General features: G+C 52.4%; 1 protein-coding gene across 8 annotated transcripts in view; it reads right to left on the bottom strand.

Moving 5' to 3' along the window:
- The window catches only part of trpm3 (transient receptor potential cation channel, subfamily M, member 3), a 416,706-nt gene that overhangs the window by 15,833 nt on the left and 385,320 nt on the right, over positions 1-15,553 (bottom strand). For all 8 annotated transcript variants that reach the window (XM_072517384.1, XM_072517386.1, XM_072517382.1 and 5 more), the window contains 2 exons: positions 13,824-14,075; positions 9,965-10,139 (listed from right to left, as the gene is read on the bottom strand). In XM_072517384.1, coding sequence (XP_072373485.1) covers positions 9,965-10,139; positions 13,824-14,075 — 427 coding nt within the window. The remainder of the gene's footprint in view (positions 1-9,964; positions 10,140-13,823; positions 14,076-15,553) is intronic.

The following is a 15,553-nucleotide window of genomic DNA, read 5'->3' as shown; positions in this document are numbered from 1 at the left end:
TGGTAGAGGCGTTGCCACGGATAATGCAGCAGAGTACAGCTCACTTTCAACAATAGGGGCAGCACGGTGGCGCAGTGGGTTAGCCCTGCTGCCTCACAGCGCCGAGGTCCCAGGTTCGATCCCGGCTCTGGGTCACTGTCCGTGTGGAGTTTGCACATTCTCCCCGTGTTTGCGTGGGTTTCGCCCCCACAACCCAAAGATGTGCAGGGTAGGTGGATTGGCCGTGCTAAATTGCTCCTTAATTGGAAAAAATGAATTGGGTACTCTAAATTTATTTTAAAAACGAAAGAAACTTTCAACAATAGTTTGTCAATTCTCTGCCGCATTCTCCATGGCAATGCTTCTACCAATCAGAGTCCAGTTGCCAACCAATCAGCACTCTCCTCCCATGCAGTATAAATTGTTGTTGACAGTGACTGCAAGTTGCAAAGCTTCGATATGATGTCTCTTATTTTCAGCAATAAACACTTCTCCCCTCCCTTCAATCTTCTCCTCTCCCGTAACCGTCCTCGCTTCATTGGGGAACTCAAGAACACAAGGAACAGGAGCGGGAGTAGCTCACTCAGCTCTTCGAGACCACTTCACCATTCATATGATGATGGCTAATCTCCGGTTCCAAATCGCACCCGCTCTTAAATCCCTGAGAGACCATCCCTGAGAGACCAGCCATCGGTCTGTCTCAGACTGAAATGTATCGAACGTAAAGCATCCACAACCCTCTGGGGTAGAGCATCCCAAAGATTCACAACCCTTTGAATGAAGTGATTTCTCCTCATCTCAGTCCAGGATATTTGGCCCCTTATCCTGAGATTGTGCCCCCCCCACATTTTAGATTCCCCAACCAGGGGAAACAACCTCTCGACCCAACTCTCATTCTTCTGAACTCCAGAGACCCCAGGCCCAATTTATTCATAGAAACCCTACTGCGCAGAAGGAGGTCATCCAGCCCATCGGGTCTGCACTGACCCTGCACATCTTTGGACTGTGGGAGGAAACCGGAGCACCCGGAGGAAACCCACGCAGACATGGGGAGAACGGCAGACTCCACACAGACAGTGACCCAAGCCTGGGAATCGAACCTGGGGCCCTGGCGCTGTGAGACAGCAGTGCTAACCACTGTGCTGCCCTTCATCAAACCTCTCATCAAAGGACAACCCCTTCAACCCAGGTGCCAATTTAGTGAACCTTTGCTGTACCAACTCCAGCACAAGGGTGGGGCAAAAAAACAGAACAGAACCAAAGCCCAGGGGCTAAAAGGGGGAGAAAATAGTCTGAAAATTCCTCTACAACCACACCTAGCCCCCGACAGTCAATACCAGTCAAGGAGATGGAATGCAAAATTAAAACTCATCGAACAAATGTTCCAATCGATGACTAATGGAAATTGTAATGAAATGCACCGTGATATCGCTTACACCTGGCCTGGCTCTGGTGAATAGGATGATGCATGGGTTCGCCAAATGTTTCTCAAGCAACCCACAAGGTTGCAACCCTGGCCCCTTTCAATATCACTTATGGTTGAAATGAAATTCCTTCCTGAAATTACCCCAGTTCACGAGGAAATTGAATCTAACAGCAGCCTTGTAGCTGGATGGGTGGGTGTTGTGCAGCTGATACACTGGGCCTTTGGCACATCGCTGTGAAACCAGGGATAACATCAGATGGCTAACACAAGTCAAATTCATTAGGTGGTGGTTTATGCGGGTGAGGGCTTGCAGAGCAGTGGGTAGCATCACTACCTCGGGCCAAAAGCTCTGGGTTTGAGGCCCACTCCAGGACTTGACAGTCATGGAAGGTGCGTTCGTAACTTGGCCAAATAGGTTGATTGTCCTTCCTCCCACAATGACCGAGGGCAGGCAGTAAGTGGAGACTTCCCTGGTTGGCCACACTGCAGGAGGCAGGGGCAAACCACTGCAGTACTTTGCCAAGCATCATCATGGACCAATCCAATGAATGTCCATGGCCAATGTCCATGGCCAATGCCCCCTTAGGGCCTGGTACCTATTCCTAGGCTAAACAACCCCTGTTCTCATCATTGAACTATCCTAGCCCCAGTATCACCCCGTGTGGGCAGCAGATTTTGGGGGTTGGGCTAAAATTGGGTTTGGAACCTTACTATGCCATCCCTGAGCCATTTACGCTGGTGATGCATTTACTAGGCCATTGAGGATAAAACAAAGATTTATTTTCAGGAAACTATTTATTGACACTATCCTTGTTTTCCAATCCTTTTGCTCTAATCTTTCCCCGCCCCCCAACTCTCTGAAATATCCGCCCTCCTCCAAATCCAGCCTGCTGGCCTTCTCTGATTTTAATGGCCTCACTGTTGGTGGTGGTGGGATCTTCAGCAGTCTGGGCCCAAAGCTCTGGAATTCCTTTCACAAGTTCCTCTGCCTGGATCGCCTTCTTTGCGACACTCCTTAAAACCTAGTTCCTTGGCCAAGCCTTAGGTCACCCATCCCTAATATCTCCCTCTGTGACTTGGTGCCTCCTGTGAAGTGCCTCTGGGGTCTTTTTACAATGTTGAAGGTGCCGCATTAATGAAGGTGGTTGTTCGCCTCATCGGGCCCAGAGTGCCACTCGCCGACACCGCTAATCCATTTCAACCATGCACCTGACTCATTCCAGGTGGACTAGTTTACGATACGTCTGTCTAATTCCGGGGCAGTAATTCTTTTCCAAGTGTTATGGGCCAGGGTTTACAGAACCACAAAGTGTATCATGGAGTTCACCTGACCCACAACTTTTAATAGATTGACGTCCGGTTGCGGCTATGCGGAGCTAAGTCGCACATTCGGCGGCTCCCGCAAAAACGGACTTTTGGGCTCTTTTCGGGGCCCCCAACGGCACTTTTTCGACGTTTCCCGGTGAGGGAAGGAGTCTACAATAGCTTCCCGTCAGTATATGGCTTCAACTAGGAGCGGGGCGACAGAAAAGGTGGTGGTGGACCCGAAGAAGGTGCGAGGGAAGAAGGACAAAATGGCGGCGGGCGGAGGCTTGGCAGCGTGAAGGCAGTGGGCGGAAGAGCAGCAGGAGGGTATTGTGATGAACGGTTACTGCCTTATCATCATGTAAGGTGATGTCCCCTTTAAGACCAGGCTTGGAACCCTGGGGACTCCGCCTCTGGCTCCGCCCATCTGGGAGCCATACATAAAGGCCTGCCTCATGGTCTGTATAGCAGTCAGCTCTCGTCCAAATCTGTAGCATAGTTATTAGCCTAATAAAGCCTTCTTTACAGTTTAATCTCTAAGCATCATTATTGAGGGTACCTCAGGTATCCAGCGCTGCTTCAGAGAGATTAAAACGGACCTGCTAGAGCCGATGAAGGCGTCTATTGATAAGCTGCTGGAGACACAGACGGCCCAGGGGGTGGCGATCCGAGAGGCTCGACAAAAGATCTCTGACAATGAGGACGAGATCTTAGGCCTGGCGGTAAAGGTGGAGGCGCACGAGGCGCTCCACAAGAAATGGCAGGAGCGGTTCGAGGAGATGGCGAATCGGTCGAGGCGAAAGAATCTGCGGATTCTGGGCCTCCCGGAGGGGCCGGATGTGGGGGTCTATGTGGTCACCATGTTGAACTCGCTGATGGGAGCGGGGTCCTTCCAGGGGCCCCTGGAGCTGGAAGGGGCCCATAGAGTGCTGGCGAGGAGGCCCAAGGCTAACGAGCCTCCGCGGGCGGTGCTGGTGAGGTTCTATCGGTTCGTCGATCGGGAGTGTGTGCTCAGGTGGGCCAAGAAGGAGAGGAGCAGCAGGTGGGAGAACGCGGAGGTTCGGATATATCAGGACTGGAGTGCGGAGGTGGCGAAGAGGAGGGCCGGGTACAATCGAGCGAAGGCGGTGCTGCACAGGAAGGGGGTGAAGTTTGGCATGTTGCAACAGGCGCGACTGTGGGTTACCTACAAGGACTGGCACCATTACTTTGAGTCTCCGGAGAATGCGTGGGCCTTTGTTCAGGCCGAGAAGTTGAACACAGATTGAGGGTCGGGACGGGCGATTGGGGACTGCGGTTGATATGCTATGTTTATTTTTGTTTCGAGGGGGAGGCCTTTGTATTGCTCCGGGTTTCTTTTTCTTTGTGTTTTTTCTCTTTTGGGTCGGTGAGGGTGGCTGGGGCGGGTTGGGCACTGTTTTGGTTGGGTTGGTCGGGGGGGCTCTTGGAGGTGAGATGGGGCCCCGCGGGGGAGGGGGAGGCCCGAGTCAGGGGTGAGGGGACCGGGCCTGTAAAAGGAGCTGCATCAGAGGTGACGGGGCCTGGTAGGTGGAAAGCGCGGGCTTTTTCCCGCGCTGAAGACTGGAGGGGGCGGGGCCGGGAAGCGAGGGTTGTTTCCCGCGCTTAAAACAGAAGGGGGAGGGGAGAGTCTATGGATGGGGACGGGAGAGGAGGGTGTGCCACACAATGGGAGGAGTCGAAGGAGAGGCGGGAGTGGCCGGGGTCAGCAGGAGTCAGCTGACTTGCGGAAGTGCAATGGGGGGAGTGAATCAGCTAGGATGGGTCCTAGCAAGGGGTGGGGGTGGTGGTGGGGGGGGGGGGGTGGTTGGGGTTGGGTGGGGGGGGGGGAATCGAGTTGCTGCTGCTATGGTCAAGGAGGAGCTGGAGCGAGTGGGGGGTGTCGAGACGGGGGTATGCCGCTGTGGGGAATGGGCCGGGTGTGGGGTGCGGGCGCGTGGCTGGCCGAGGAGGGGGTCATGGCTAGTCGGCGGGGGAGGGGGGCGGGTAGCCCCCTGATACGGCTGATAACCTGGAATGTAAGGGGACTGAATGGGCCGGTTAAGCGGGCCCGCGTGTTCGCGCACCTGGCGGGGCTCAAGGCAGATGTGGTTATGCTCCAGGAGACACACCTGAAGGTGGCAGACCAGGTGAGACTGAGGAAAGGGTGGGTAGGTCAGGTGTTTCACTCGGGGCTGGATGCCAAAAATCGAGGGGTGGCGATCTTGGTGGGAAAGAAGGTGTCGTTTGAGGCGTCGAGCATTGTGGCAGATAATGGCGGTAGGTACATAATGGTAAGTGGTAAGTTGCAGGGAGATAGGGTGGTACTGGTCAATGTGTATGCCTCGAACTGGGACGATGCGGGTTTTATGCGGCGTATGTTGGGTCGGATCCCAGACTTGGAAGTGGGGGGCCTGATAATGGGGGGAGACTTTAACACAGTGTTGGATTCGGCACTGGATCGCTCCAGGTCTAAGACGGGTAGGAAGCCGGCGGCGGCTAGAGTGCTGAGGGGATTTATGGACCAGATGGGAGGGGTGGACCCTTGGAGATTTGCAAGGCCGGGGGCGAGGGAATTTTCATTCTTCTCACATGTCCATAAGGCTTATTCCCGAATCGACTTTTTCATCTTGAATAGGGCATTGATAGCGAGAGTAGAGGATACTGAGTATTCGGCAATAGCCATTTCAGACCACGCCCCGCATTGGGTGGACTTGGAGATGGGGGAGGAGAGGGACCAGCGCCCGCTGTGGCGCTTGGAGGTGGGGCTATTGGCGGACGAGGAGGTGAGCGAGCGGGTTCGAGGAAGTATAGAGAGGTACCTGGAGACCAATGACAACGGGGAGGTCCGAGTGGGGATGGTATGGGAGGCACTGAAGGCGGTGGTGAGAAGAGAGCTGATCTCCATTAGGGCCCACAAGGAGCGGAGGGAGCAGGGGGGAGAGGGAGAGGCTGGTGGGGGAGATGGTGAGGGTAGACAGGAGGTATGCGGAGGAGCCCGAGGAAGGATTGTTGAGGAAGAGGCGTAGCCTCCAGGCCGAATTTGACCTGGTGACCACCAGGAAGGCAGAGGTGCAGTGGAGGAAGGCCCAGGGGGCGATTTAAGAGTATGGGGAAAAGGCAAGCCGGATGCTGGCGCATCAGCTTCAGAAGTGGGACGCAGCTAGGGAGATCGGGGGAGTTAAGGACAGGGGAGGGAGTGTGGTGTGGAGTGGAGCTGGCATCAATGGAGTCTTTAGGGACTTCTACGACGAATTGTACCGATCCGAGCCCCCACGGGAGGAGGGAGGGATGGGCCGCTTCCTGGACCAATTGAGGTTTCCAAAGGTGGAAGAGGGACTGGTGGCAGGACCGGGGGCCCCGATTGGGCTGGAGGAGCTGATCAAAGGGATAGGGAGCATGCAGGCGGGGAAGGCACTGGGGCCGGACGGTTTCCCGGTCGAATTCTATAAAACATATATGGACCTGTTGGGCCCGTTGCTAGTTTGGACCTTCAATGAGGCATGGTAGGTGGGGGGGGGGGGGGGGCTTTGCCCCCGACGATGTCCTGGGCACTGATCTCCTTGATCCTGAAGCGGGACAAGGATCCCCTGCAGTTTGGGTCTTACAGGCCAATTTTGTTGCTAAATGTAGATGCCAAGGTGCTGGCGAAGGTTTTAGCCACGAGGATTGAGGATTGTGTGCCGCAGATCATCCATGAAGACCAGAAGGGGTTTGTGTAGGGGAGGCAGTTGAACGCGAATGTGTGGAGGCTTTTGAACGTTATCATGATGCCGGCGAGGGAGGGGGAGGCAGAGATAGTGGTGGCGATGGACGCTGAGAAAGCCTTCGATAGGGTAGAGTGGGGGTACCTGTGGGAGGTGCTGAAGAGGTTTGGGTTTGGGGAGGGGTTTGTCAGGTGGGTTAGGCTGTTGTATGAGGTCCCGATGGCGAGTGTGGCCACAAACAGGAGGAGGTCCGAGTACTTTCGGTTGCACCGAGGGACGAGACAGGGGTGTCCCTTATCCCCCCTGCTCTTCGGACTGGCGATTGAACCCCTGGCTATGGCACTGAGGGAGTCAAGGAACTGGAGGGGGTTGGTGCATGGTAGGGAGGAGCATAGGGTGTCACTTTATGCGGACGACCTGTGGCGAACCCGGTGGGAGGAATGCCGGAGATAATGAGGATTCTTAGGGAATTCGAGGACTTTTCGGGGTACAAGCTCAACATGGGGAAGAGCGAGCTGTTCGTAGTTCATCCAGGGGACCAGGAGAGGGGGATTGGCGAGCTCCCACTAAAAAAGGCGGAGAGGAGCTTCAGGTATCTGGGAGTCCAAGTGGCCAGGAGCTGGGGGGCCCTGCATAGGCTTAAGTTTACAAGGCTGGTGGAGCAAATGGAGGAGGTGTTCAAGAGGTGGGATGCGTTGCCGCTGTCCTTGGCAGGTAGGGTGCAGTCAATCAAAATGACGGTGCTCCCAAGGTTTTTGTTCCTGTTCCAGTGTCTCCCCGTGTTTAACCCGAAGGCTTTTTTCAGGTGGGTTAACAGGAGTATAATGGGGTTTGTGTGGGCGCGAGGGACTCCGAGGGTGAGAAGGGTGTTCCTGGAGCGGAGTAGGGATGGGGGGGGGCTGGCGCTGCCCAACCTCTGTGGGTACTACTGGGCCGCCAATGCGACGATGGTGCGCAAGTGGGTGATGGAGGGGGCTGCATGGAAGAGGCTGGAGACGGCGTCTTGTGTGGGTACGAGTCTGGGGGCGCTGGCAACGGCGCCGCTGCCGCTCCCTCCAAGGAGTTATACCAATAGCCCGGTGGTGGTGGCTGCCCTAAAAATTTGGGGGCAGTGGAGGCGGCACAGGGGGGAGGTTGGGGCCTTGGCGTGGACCCCATTACGGGGGAACCACCGGTTCGCCCCAGGAAGAACAGCTGGAGGGTTTTCGGGGTGGCACAGGGCAGGGATAAGAAAGCTGGGGGACCTGTTTGTGGACGGGAAGTTCGCGAGCCTGGGTGAGCTGGAGGAGAAGTACGGGCTCCCCCCCCCCCGGGGAACACCTTCAGGTACTTACAGGTAAGGGCGTTTGCCAGACGGCAGGTGGTGGAATTCCCGCGGCTACGGCCACACACAGTATAGGACAGGGTGCTCTCGGGGGGGTGGGTGGGAGTGGGGAAGATCTCGGAAACTTACCAGGTGATGCAGGAGGAGGAGGAGGCCTCGGTGGTGGAGGTAAAAGGTAAGTGGGAGGAGGAGTTGGGAGAGGAAATTAAGGAAGGGACGTGGGCAGATGCCCTGGGGAGGGTGAACTCTTCCTCATTGTGCGCGAGGCTCAGCCTCATACAGTTTAAGGTGCTGCACAGGGCACACATGACCGGGACAAGGTTGAGTCGGTTTTTTGAGGGTGAGGACAGGTGTGTTAGGTGCTCAGGGAGCCTGTGGGCAGATGCCCTGGGGAGGGTGAACTCTTCCTCATCGTGCGCGAGGCTCAGCCTCATACAGTTTAAGGTGCTGCACAGGGCACACATGACCGGGACAAGGATGAGTCGGTTTTTTGAGGGTGAGGACAGGTGTGTTAGGTGCTCAGGGAGCCCAGCAAACCACACCCATATGTTCTGGGCATGCCCAGCGCTGGAGGAATTTTGGAAGGGCGTAGCGAGGACGGTGTCGAGGGTGGTAGGATCCAGGGTCAAACCGGGCTTGGAGCTCGCAATATTTGGGGTGGCAGAGGAGCCGGGAGTGCAGGAGGCGAAAGAGGCCGGAATTCTGGCCTTTGCGTCCTGGTAGCCCGGCGAAGGATTCTTCTTCAGTGGAAGGGTGCGAGGCCCCCAAGCGTGGAATCCTGGATCAACGATATGGCGGAGTTTATTAAGTTGGAGAGGGTGAAATTCACCTTGAGAAGGTCGGTACAAGGGTTCTTTAGGCGCTGGCAACCGTTCTTAGACTTCCTGGCAGAACGGTAGACATTGGTCAATGGCAGCAGCAACTCGGGGGGGGGGGGGGGGGGTCACTTTATTTTTTTGTTTTTGTTATTTAGGGTCTGAGGGGGTGTATATACTTGTTGTATTAAGTCGGGGGGTTAATGTTAATTTATTATTTATGTACAGGGGGAGGTATGGAGGGATGTTTTTCTGGACTGTGTTTTGTACTTAACCCTGTTGGGTTCCTGTTTCATTTTGTTATTGATATTTTATGAAAACCTTTAAAAAAAAATATTTAAAAAAAAAAAACTTTTACTAGATTGTGGTCTGGGGAGCACACGGCCCACTCTACAGGTGTGGTACAGCAGAAATGGAAAAGTATTTTTAAAAACAAAACAATGTTTATTCTATGAACTCATGTTAACCTTTTTAAAACATACAGTGAACACCTTAGCAACCATCAATTCAAATACAACCCCCAAAGAATACTACACTAAGTAATCCTTAATAACTTCCCAAACAACATCCAGAAGACAAAAGAAACACCTTTCAACAGAAGCACATCAGGTTTACATTCACTACTGAAAACATTTATAATTCTGAATTCACCAAATGATCAAGAGATAGTCTTTTCATGGCAGAGAGATCAACAGTACATTTGCTCTGTCTGGCTTCAGCTCCAACACTGAAAACAAAACTAAAACACACTCTACAGCAAACAGCCTAAAACGAAAGTAAAAAGCTGACGGACAGCCCAGCTCCATCCACTCTCTGACATCAGTGCAGTAGTAAACACCCATTTCTTAAAGGTACTCTCACTACAGATATTTATATACACACCCATTCATAAACACCCATTTCTTAAAGGTACTCTCACTACAGATATTTATATACACACCCATTTCTTAAAGGTACTCTCACTACAGATATTTATATACACACCCATTTATAAACACCCATTTCTTAAAGGTACTCTCACTACAGATATTTATATACACACCCATTTCTTAAAGGTACTCTCACTACAGATATTTATATACACACCCATTTATACACGCCCATTTCTTAAAGGTACTCTCACTACAGATATTTATATACACACCCATTTATAAACACCCATTTCTTAAAGGTACTCTCACTACAGATATTTATATACACACCCATTTCTTAAAGGTACTCTCACATGACACAAGTGCAGACTAAGGTTTCTGATTTAACTGTTGCTGTTGGGTTTCAGAATGATACACTGCAACACTGAAAGAAAACTTTAGTTAAAAAAAAAAATCGGGCCTATGACTGGGACATCAGCTGTAAGCAGGCCGCCCGCCCTCCACCGCCCTGCCCCCATTGGCCACCTGCACGCACTCACGATCGATTTGATCAGCAAACACTTCTCCGTAAATCATCCAGTAAGGCATGTAGAAAATGTTCCTGGCCAGCCGCCAGGAAGGGTCCTCGTTAGGGTGAAGGATTGCCTGCCGTGCCACTCCAAAGCTCATTAAAATCACCAGCATGATGATTACGAAATACATCATGTCAATCATCTGCACAGAAAGAGGCAAGGTACAGATTAATAGTCAGGGAGGAGTCCGGGGAGCAGAGTTAAAACAAATGGTTCATTACCAAAGTAACGTGTTGAAATTGACATTTTCAATTGACCCTCCGCTTCAGCAGCCCCCCCCCCCGTGCAAAGGACTATTTCCCAACATCACCCCAAATACCCTAGCTCTATTTTTAAGGCCTTTTTCTGGTTTCCCCCCAACAACCAACCTGAAGAATTAGCATCCCTCTATCTACTCTAGCGTATCGTTTTTAAAAATAAATTTTAGAGTACCCAATACACTTTTTTCCAATTAAGGGGCAATTTAACGCGGCCAATCCACCTACCCGGCACATCTTTGGGTTGTGGGGGCGAAACCCAAGCAGACACGGGGAGAACGTGCAAACTCCACACGGACACTGGCCCAGGGCCGGGATTCGAAAACGGGTCCTCAGCGCTGTAGGTCCCCGTGCTAACCACTGCGCCGCATGCCGCCCCACTAGCGTATCGTTTAATCATCCTAAACGCCTCAATATATCACCTCTTAATCTTCTAGAGGAAGAAAACGTGACAGACAAAGCATGCCTCTTTTTCTCTACTTCTTTGTTTGCAAGGTAACTGAAAAACGGAGCTCAGATTGGGAATCCAGTATTCAATTCACAGAGGTGAACTTCACAGAAAGGCAACAAATTAATCAAACTTATTTCCCCCCAAATGTCTGTCCCATGAAAATCACTTTCAAAGCCGGGAATATGGGAACAGGAGACGGCCATTCAGCCTCTTGAACTTGTTCCAGCGGTACACTGAGGTCACGGTTATTCTACATCTTAACTCCATTTGTCTGCCCTTTCTCCCTGACCCCGAATACCCTGACATACCAACAATCTGACACTTAGGCAATTTTGAAATCTTCAGCTGACCTCCAGCACCCACAGATTTTATTTTGGGGGTGGGGGGGGGGGGGGGGGGGGGAAAGAGTTCCAGAGTCGGACATGACGCACCCGACCCGGAAGGTGACACCCGTTACAGCTCGCGAGAGGCCTCCCGTGAGATTTACCCGGCTCGCCACACCTCGCACGATCTAACGGGATCTCGCGAGACATCGCCATCTGGATCCCCCCCACCTACATTTGCATATTTAAGTGTGTAGTTGGGCACACTTGAATACGCAAACGCTGGATCTAATCCCTCGCCGAGGTGACGCCAGCCGGGCACTGTTTAGCGCTGGTCTCCACAAACGGGGACCAAGCGAAATGGCATTTGGGAGGGGGGGGTCTTCCAGACGATTGGAGACCGACAGGTGGTTGGCATCTGGGAAGGGTGGCACCCTGGCACTGTTGAAGCCACCTGGGCACCTTGGCACTGTCAGCCTGGCACCCTGGCAGTGTCACTCAGCTGCCAGCCGGTCACTGCCAGGATGTCCAGGTGACACTGCCAGGCTTGGCGGAGCGCTGACATGGTGCCAGGCTAGCAGTGCCATGGTGGCATTTTGCCCATGGTGTCAATTGGGCCCGGCGGTGCCCTGCCCTTATGGGCTGGGGTGAGGGGGTGCTCGAAAACTCCCTAATTAGTAAATTGGGACATTGGGTCATCCGAGGGTTGCGCTGGGGGATCGAGAGATCGGGGCACCATTTAAAATTAGAGCTCTTCAGTGCAGGAAATGGAGGTAATAATAATCGCTTATTGTCACAAGTAGGTTTCACTGAAGTTACTGTGAAAAGCCCCTAGTCGCCACATTCCGGCGCCTGTTCGGGTAGGCCAATACAGGAATTGAACCCGCGCTGCTGGCCTTGTTCTGCTTTACAAGCCAGCTGTTTAGCCCACTGTGCTCAACCAGCCCCGAGGTAAGTGGGGCCTCAGCCTTCGCCACCGAGTCCTGTTCGATAGCGGGGTTCCACCCTGCTACACCCACCCACTGCCGGGCTCTGGTTTTCTTCGTTAAACCGCGCCCAATTTCTCTCCCTCTCCCCAATTAACTTTCTTGATTATCTCAAAAACCTTGGGCGGGATTCTCTGGTCTCCCTGTCCCGTGATTCTCGGCGCCGGGCTGTTCCCTGGCCGCGTGGTCCCTACTCCTGCCGCTTGTCAACGGGATTTCCCATTGAAGCCGCCACTCGCCGCCGGGAAAATCCACGGGTGGGAACGCGCTGCCGCTGGGAAAAATGAATCGTAACGACAGGAGAATTCTGGCTCTTGATCAGATCACCCCTTCACTTCCTAAACTCAAAGGAATACAAACCAACTCTATGCGACTTGTCAACACAATTTAACCCTTTCAACTCTGGTATAATTCCGATTAATTTGGAGTGCGACCATTCCAACGTCAATGCATGGATGGTTAAAAGAATCAAAATATCTTAATAACATGTTTTGTATTGTTGTTCGTTTCTTGAGAGAAGGACACAATTCCTATCTATTTGGAAAAGAAATGTGCCTTCCCACAAGTATCTTACGATCAACACGCATAAGGGCTTATACAAATGTATTTACACAGAGTTACTTGGTGGGGACAGGGCAGAAATAGTCCACTCAGTCCACCTGCTCCATGCTACTTCACTTAACCCACCCCCCACCCTACCCCATCAACATAACACTCAATTCCGTTCTCCCTCATCTACTTACCTTGCTTCAGCTTAAATGCATCTATACGAGTCACCCCCAACCATCCTCTGTGATAGTGGCTTCCATAATCTCACCATTCCCTGTTCTCCTGAACTCTCTTTGGGATTTATCATTGATTCATTTATACCTATAGCCCCTGGATTCCCCCAGAAGTGGAAACATCTTCCTTCTGCCTACCCTATCAAACTCCTCCATAATTTTAAAGGTCTTGAGTTCAAAAGTAAGGAGGTCCTGTTGAACTTGTAGAAGACACTAGTTAGTCCTCATCTAGGGTACTGCGTCCAGTTCCGGACACCCATACTTGAGGAAGGATGTGCAGGCTTTGGGGAGAGTGTGGAGGAGATTCACCAGAATGATTCCAGGGGTAAACGACTGTAGTTTGTCGATGGATGGGAGGAGGTGGGATTGTTTTTCTTGGAGAAAGGAAGGATGAGAGGAGACTTGGTGGAGGTATTCACAATCCTGAGGGGTATGGGCAGGGGCAAATAGTGAGAAACTGCTCACACTTGAGGGAGTGAGGAACTAGAGGGCACAGATTCAATTTACTTGACAAAAGGAGTAGAAGTGAAGCGAGGAAAACGTTTTCGCCCCAGAGGGTGGTTGGTGTGTGGAACTAACTTCCTGAGAGGGAGGTTTGATCGAGGTCTTCGAAAGGACTGTTACCTGAAAAGAAAGAAAGTGCGAGTTTACGGGGATCAGGCCGCGGAGAGGGATTAGATAGAATGCCCTTTCAGAGAGCCGGCACAGGCTTGATGGGCCGAACTTCTGCACTATAACGATCCTGTGATCTTTTTATCTCTTTGCTTGTCCCAATACCATCTCCTTTTTCCTGGTGCCAACGTCCCTTTTGATCTCTGCCATTCCCTTTGCCCCTTATTCCCTGCCTCTGTACTTGCTTAAAACCCGCTCCATCTCAAATTTCTGTCAGTTCTGATGAAAGATCATCGCCCTCTGTTTCTCCCTCCACAGACGCTGCCTGGCCTGCTGAGCATTTCCAGCACTTTCTCTCTTTATTTCAGATTTCCTGCATCTGCGGAATTTTGATTAAGGAGGTTATTCATCTTACCATTTTTCCAATCATCATGACATAAGGCCCCAGATACTTGTTGACTCCGAAGATGTCTAAGAGGCGAATATACCAGTAAATGATGTTGACGCAGTAGATAACCCGGCCATAGCTCATGAAGGGCTGCTCCTGCAGGCGCAGCACCATCCCAATAGAAAAAAGCAGGATAGCCATGAGATCCGTAATATTCCAGTACTCCTGCAGCCAGACCTTCACCTTCTGCAACAACTTCCCAGGCTCTGACATCAGGATCTGATCGAGTCAAAACATTGAATCAACTCAGTGGGAAAATAAAACCCTCAAGAGGGCGAATCACGACAATTCTGCTTGGGCAACGCGGAGTTGTACCAGCACTTGGCTCTATGGAGTACGAGGATGCAAGTGGGGTGATATGGTGGTAATGTCACTGGATTAGCACAGGCTGATGCTTGGGGAACTTGGGTTCAAATCCACAGTTCAGATGGGTTGGCCTTGCCTGGTTGTCCCACGCTTATCTCATTCACACGTTCCACCTGTTCCACCGTACAAGGCTCTTAAACCTCCACTGCCCCTTCCCATCGAATTGAGCTGTGACTAAGCATGAAGAACTTTGCTAACATCTAAAGGGTTACTACGAATGTACGCAAATGCGAGTGTGGTGAGTAAGGTTGGTGAGTTACTGGCACAGATTGCCATGGGGAAATATGATGCTATGGGCTCAGTTGGCTGGACAGCTGGTCCGTGATGCAGACCGAGGCCAGCAGCGCGGGTTCAATCCCTGTACTGGCGTTCTCAACCTTGCCCCTCGCCTGAGGTGTGGTGACCCTCAGGTTAAATCACCACCAGTCAGCTCTCCCCCTCAAAGGGGAAACGGCCTATGGTCATCTGGGACTATGCTCACTTTATTCCTGAATACAAGGTATTTTGGATACTGAGGAAAGGAAGGAAAGAGGGCAGAGTGGGGATATTAATTAATGAGAGCATTGTAGTACTTGAGAGAGCAGATGGCCCAGAGGGTTCAAAGACAGAGTCAATTTGGTTAGAGTTAGGGAAGGAGAAAGGTGCAATACATTTCTCGGTGAAGTCTACAGGCCACCAACAAATTTGCAGGGAAATTATAGAGAGGTGCAAACAATTCATAGTTATAATGGGGGACTTTAATTATCCGAATATCGACAGGGATAATAGAGCAGAAAGGGGCAAGGGCTCTGAGAGTGTTTTCAGGAGAGGTTTCTGCAGCAGTATGTTTCCAGTTCAATGAGAAAGGAGGCACTGTTAGACCTGGGGTTGGATTCTCCAGTGCTGCACGCCAAAATCATGTTCGGCGTAGGGCGGAGAATCCAATTTCACGCCGAATTCTCTGGGACCCGAGAATCGGCGTGATCGCGGAGTACGTCGCGTGGCTGGGGGCCCATTGCCAGAGGCCCAGCCCAACGATCCTCCGCTCCTGACCGGCCGAGTTCCCGACGGTGTGGAACTAACCACCCATTGCCGGTCGGGATGATGGCGTGACGGCTGCGGACTCAGTCCGCGGTTGCCCTGGTGGGGAGGGGGAGGGGAGGGGAGGGGGGTGGGGGGATCGGACCCTGGGGGGGGGCCTTATAGATGGCCGGGGAGCGCTTAGATGCTCGGGCGTGTGGCTGATGGGGGGGGGGGGGGTAATTTGTGCATCTGGCTGTGCGGTCCGGGTCCGCCATGGGGCTCGGCGTGGCCGCTGGAGGTCGCCGGCGTTTGCATGCACGGACTCCAAA

Source organism: Scyliorhinus torazame, chromosome 9 (genome assembly GCF_047496885.1).
Source record: "Scyliorhinus torazame isolate Kashiwa2021f chromosome 9, sScyTor2.1, whole genome shotgun sequence".
Taxonomy (NCBI): Eukaryota; Metazoa; Chordata; class Chondrichthyes; order Carcharhiniformes; family Scyliorhinidae; genus Scyliorhinus; species Scyliorhinus torazame.
This window is presented reverse-complemented; position numbering and strand designations above follow the sequence as displayed.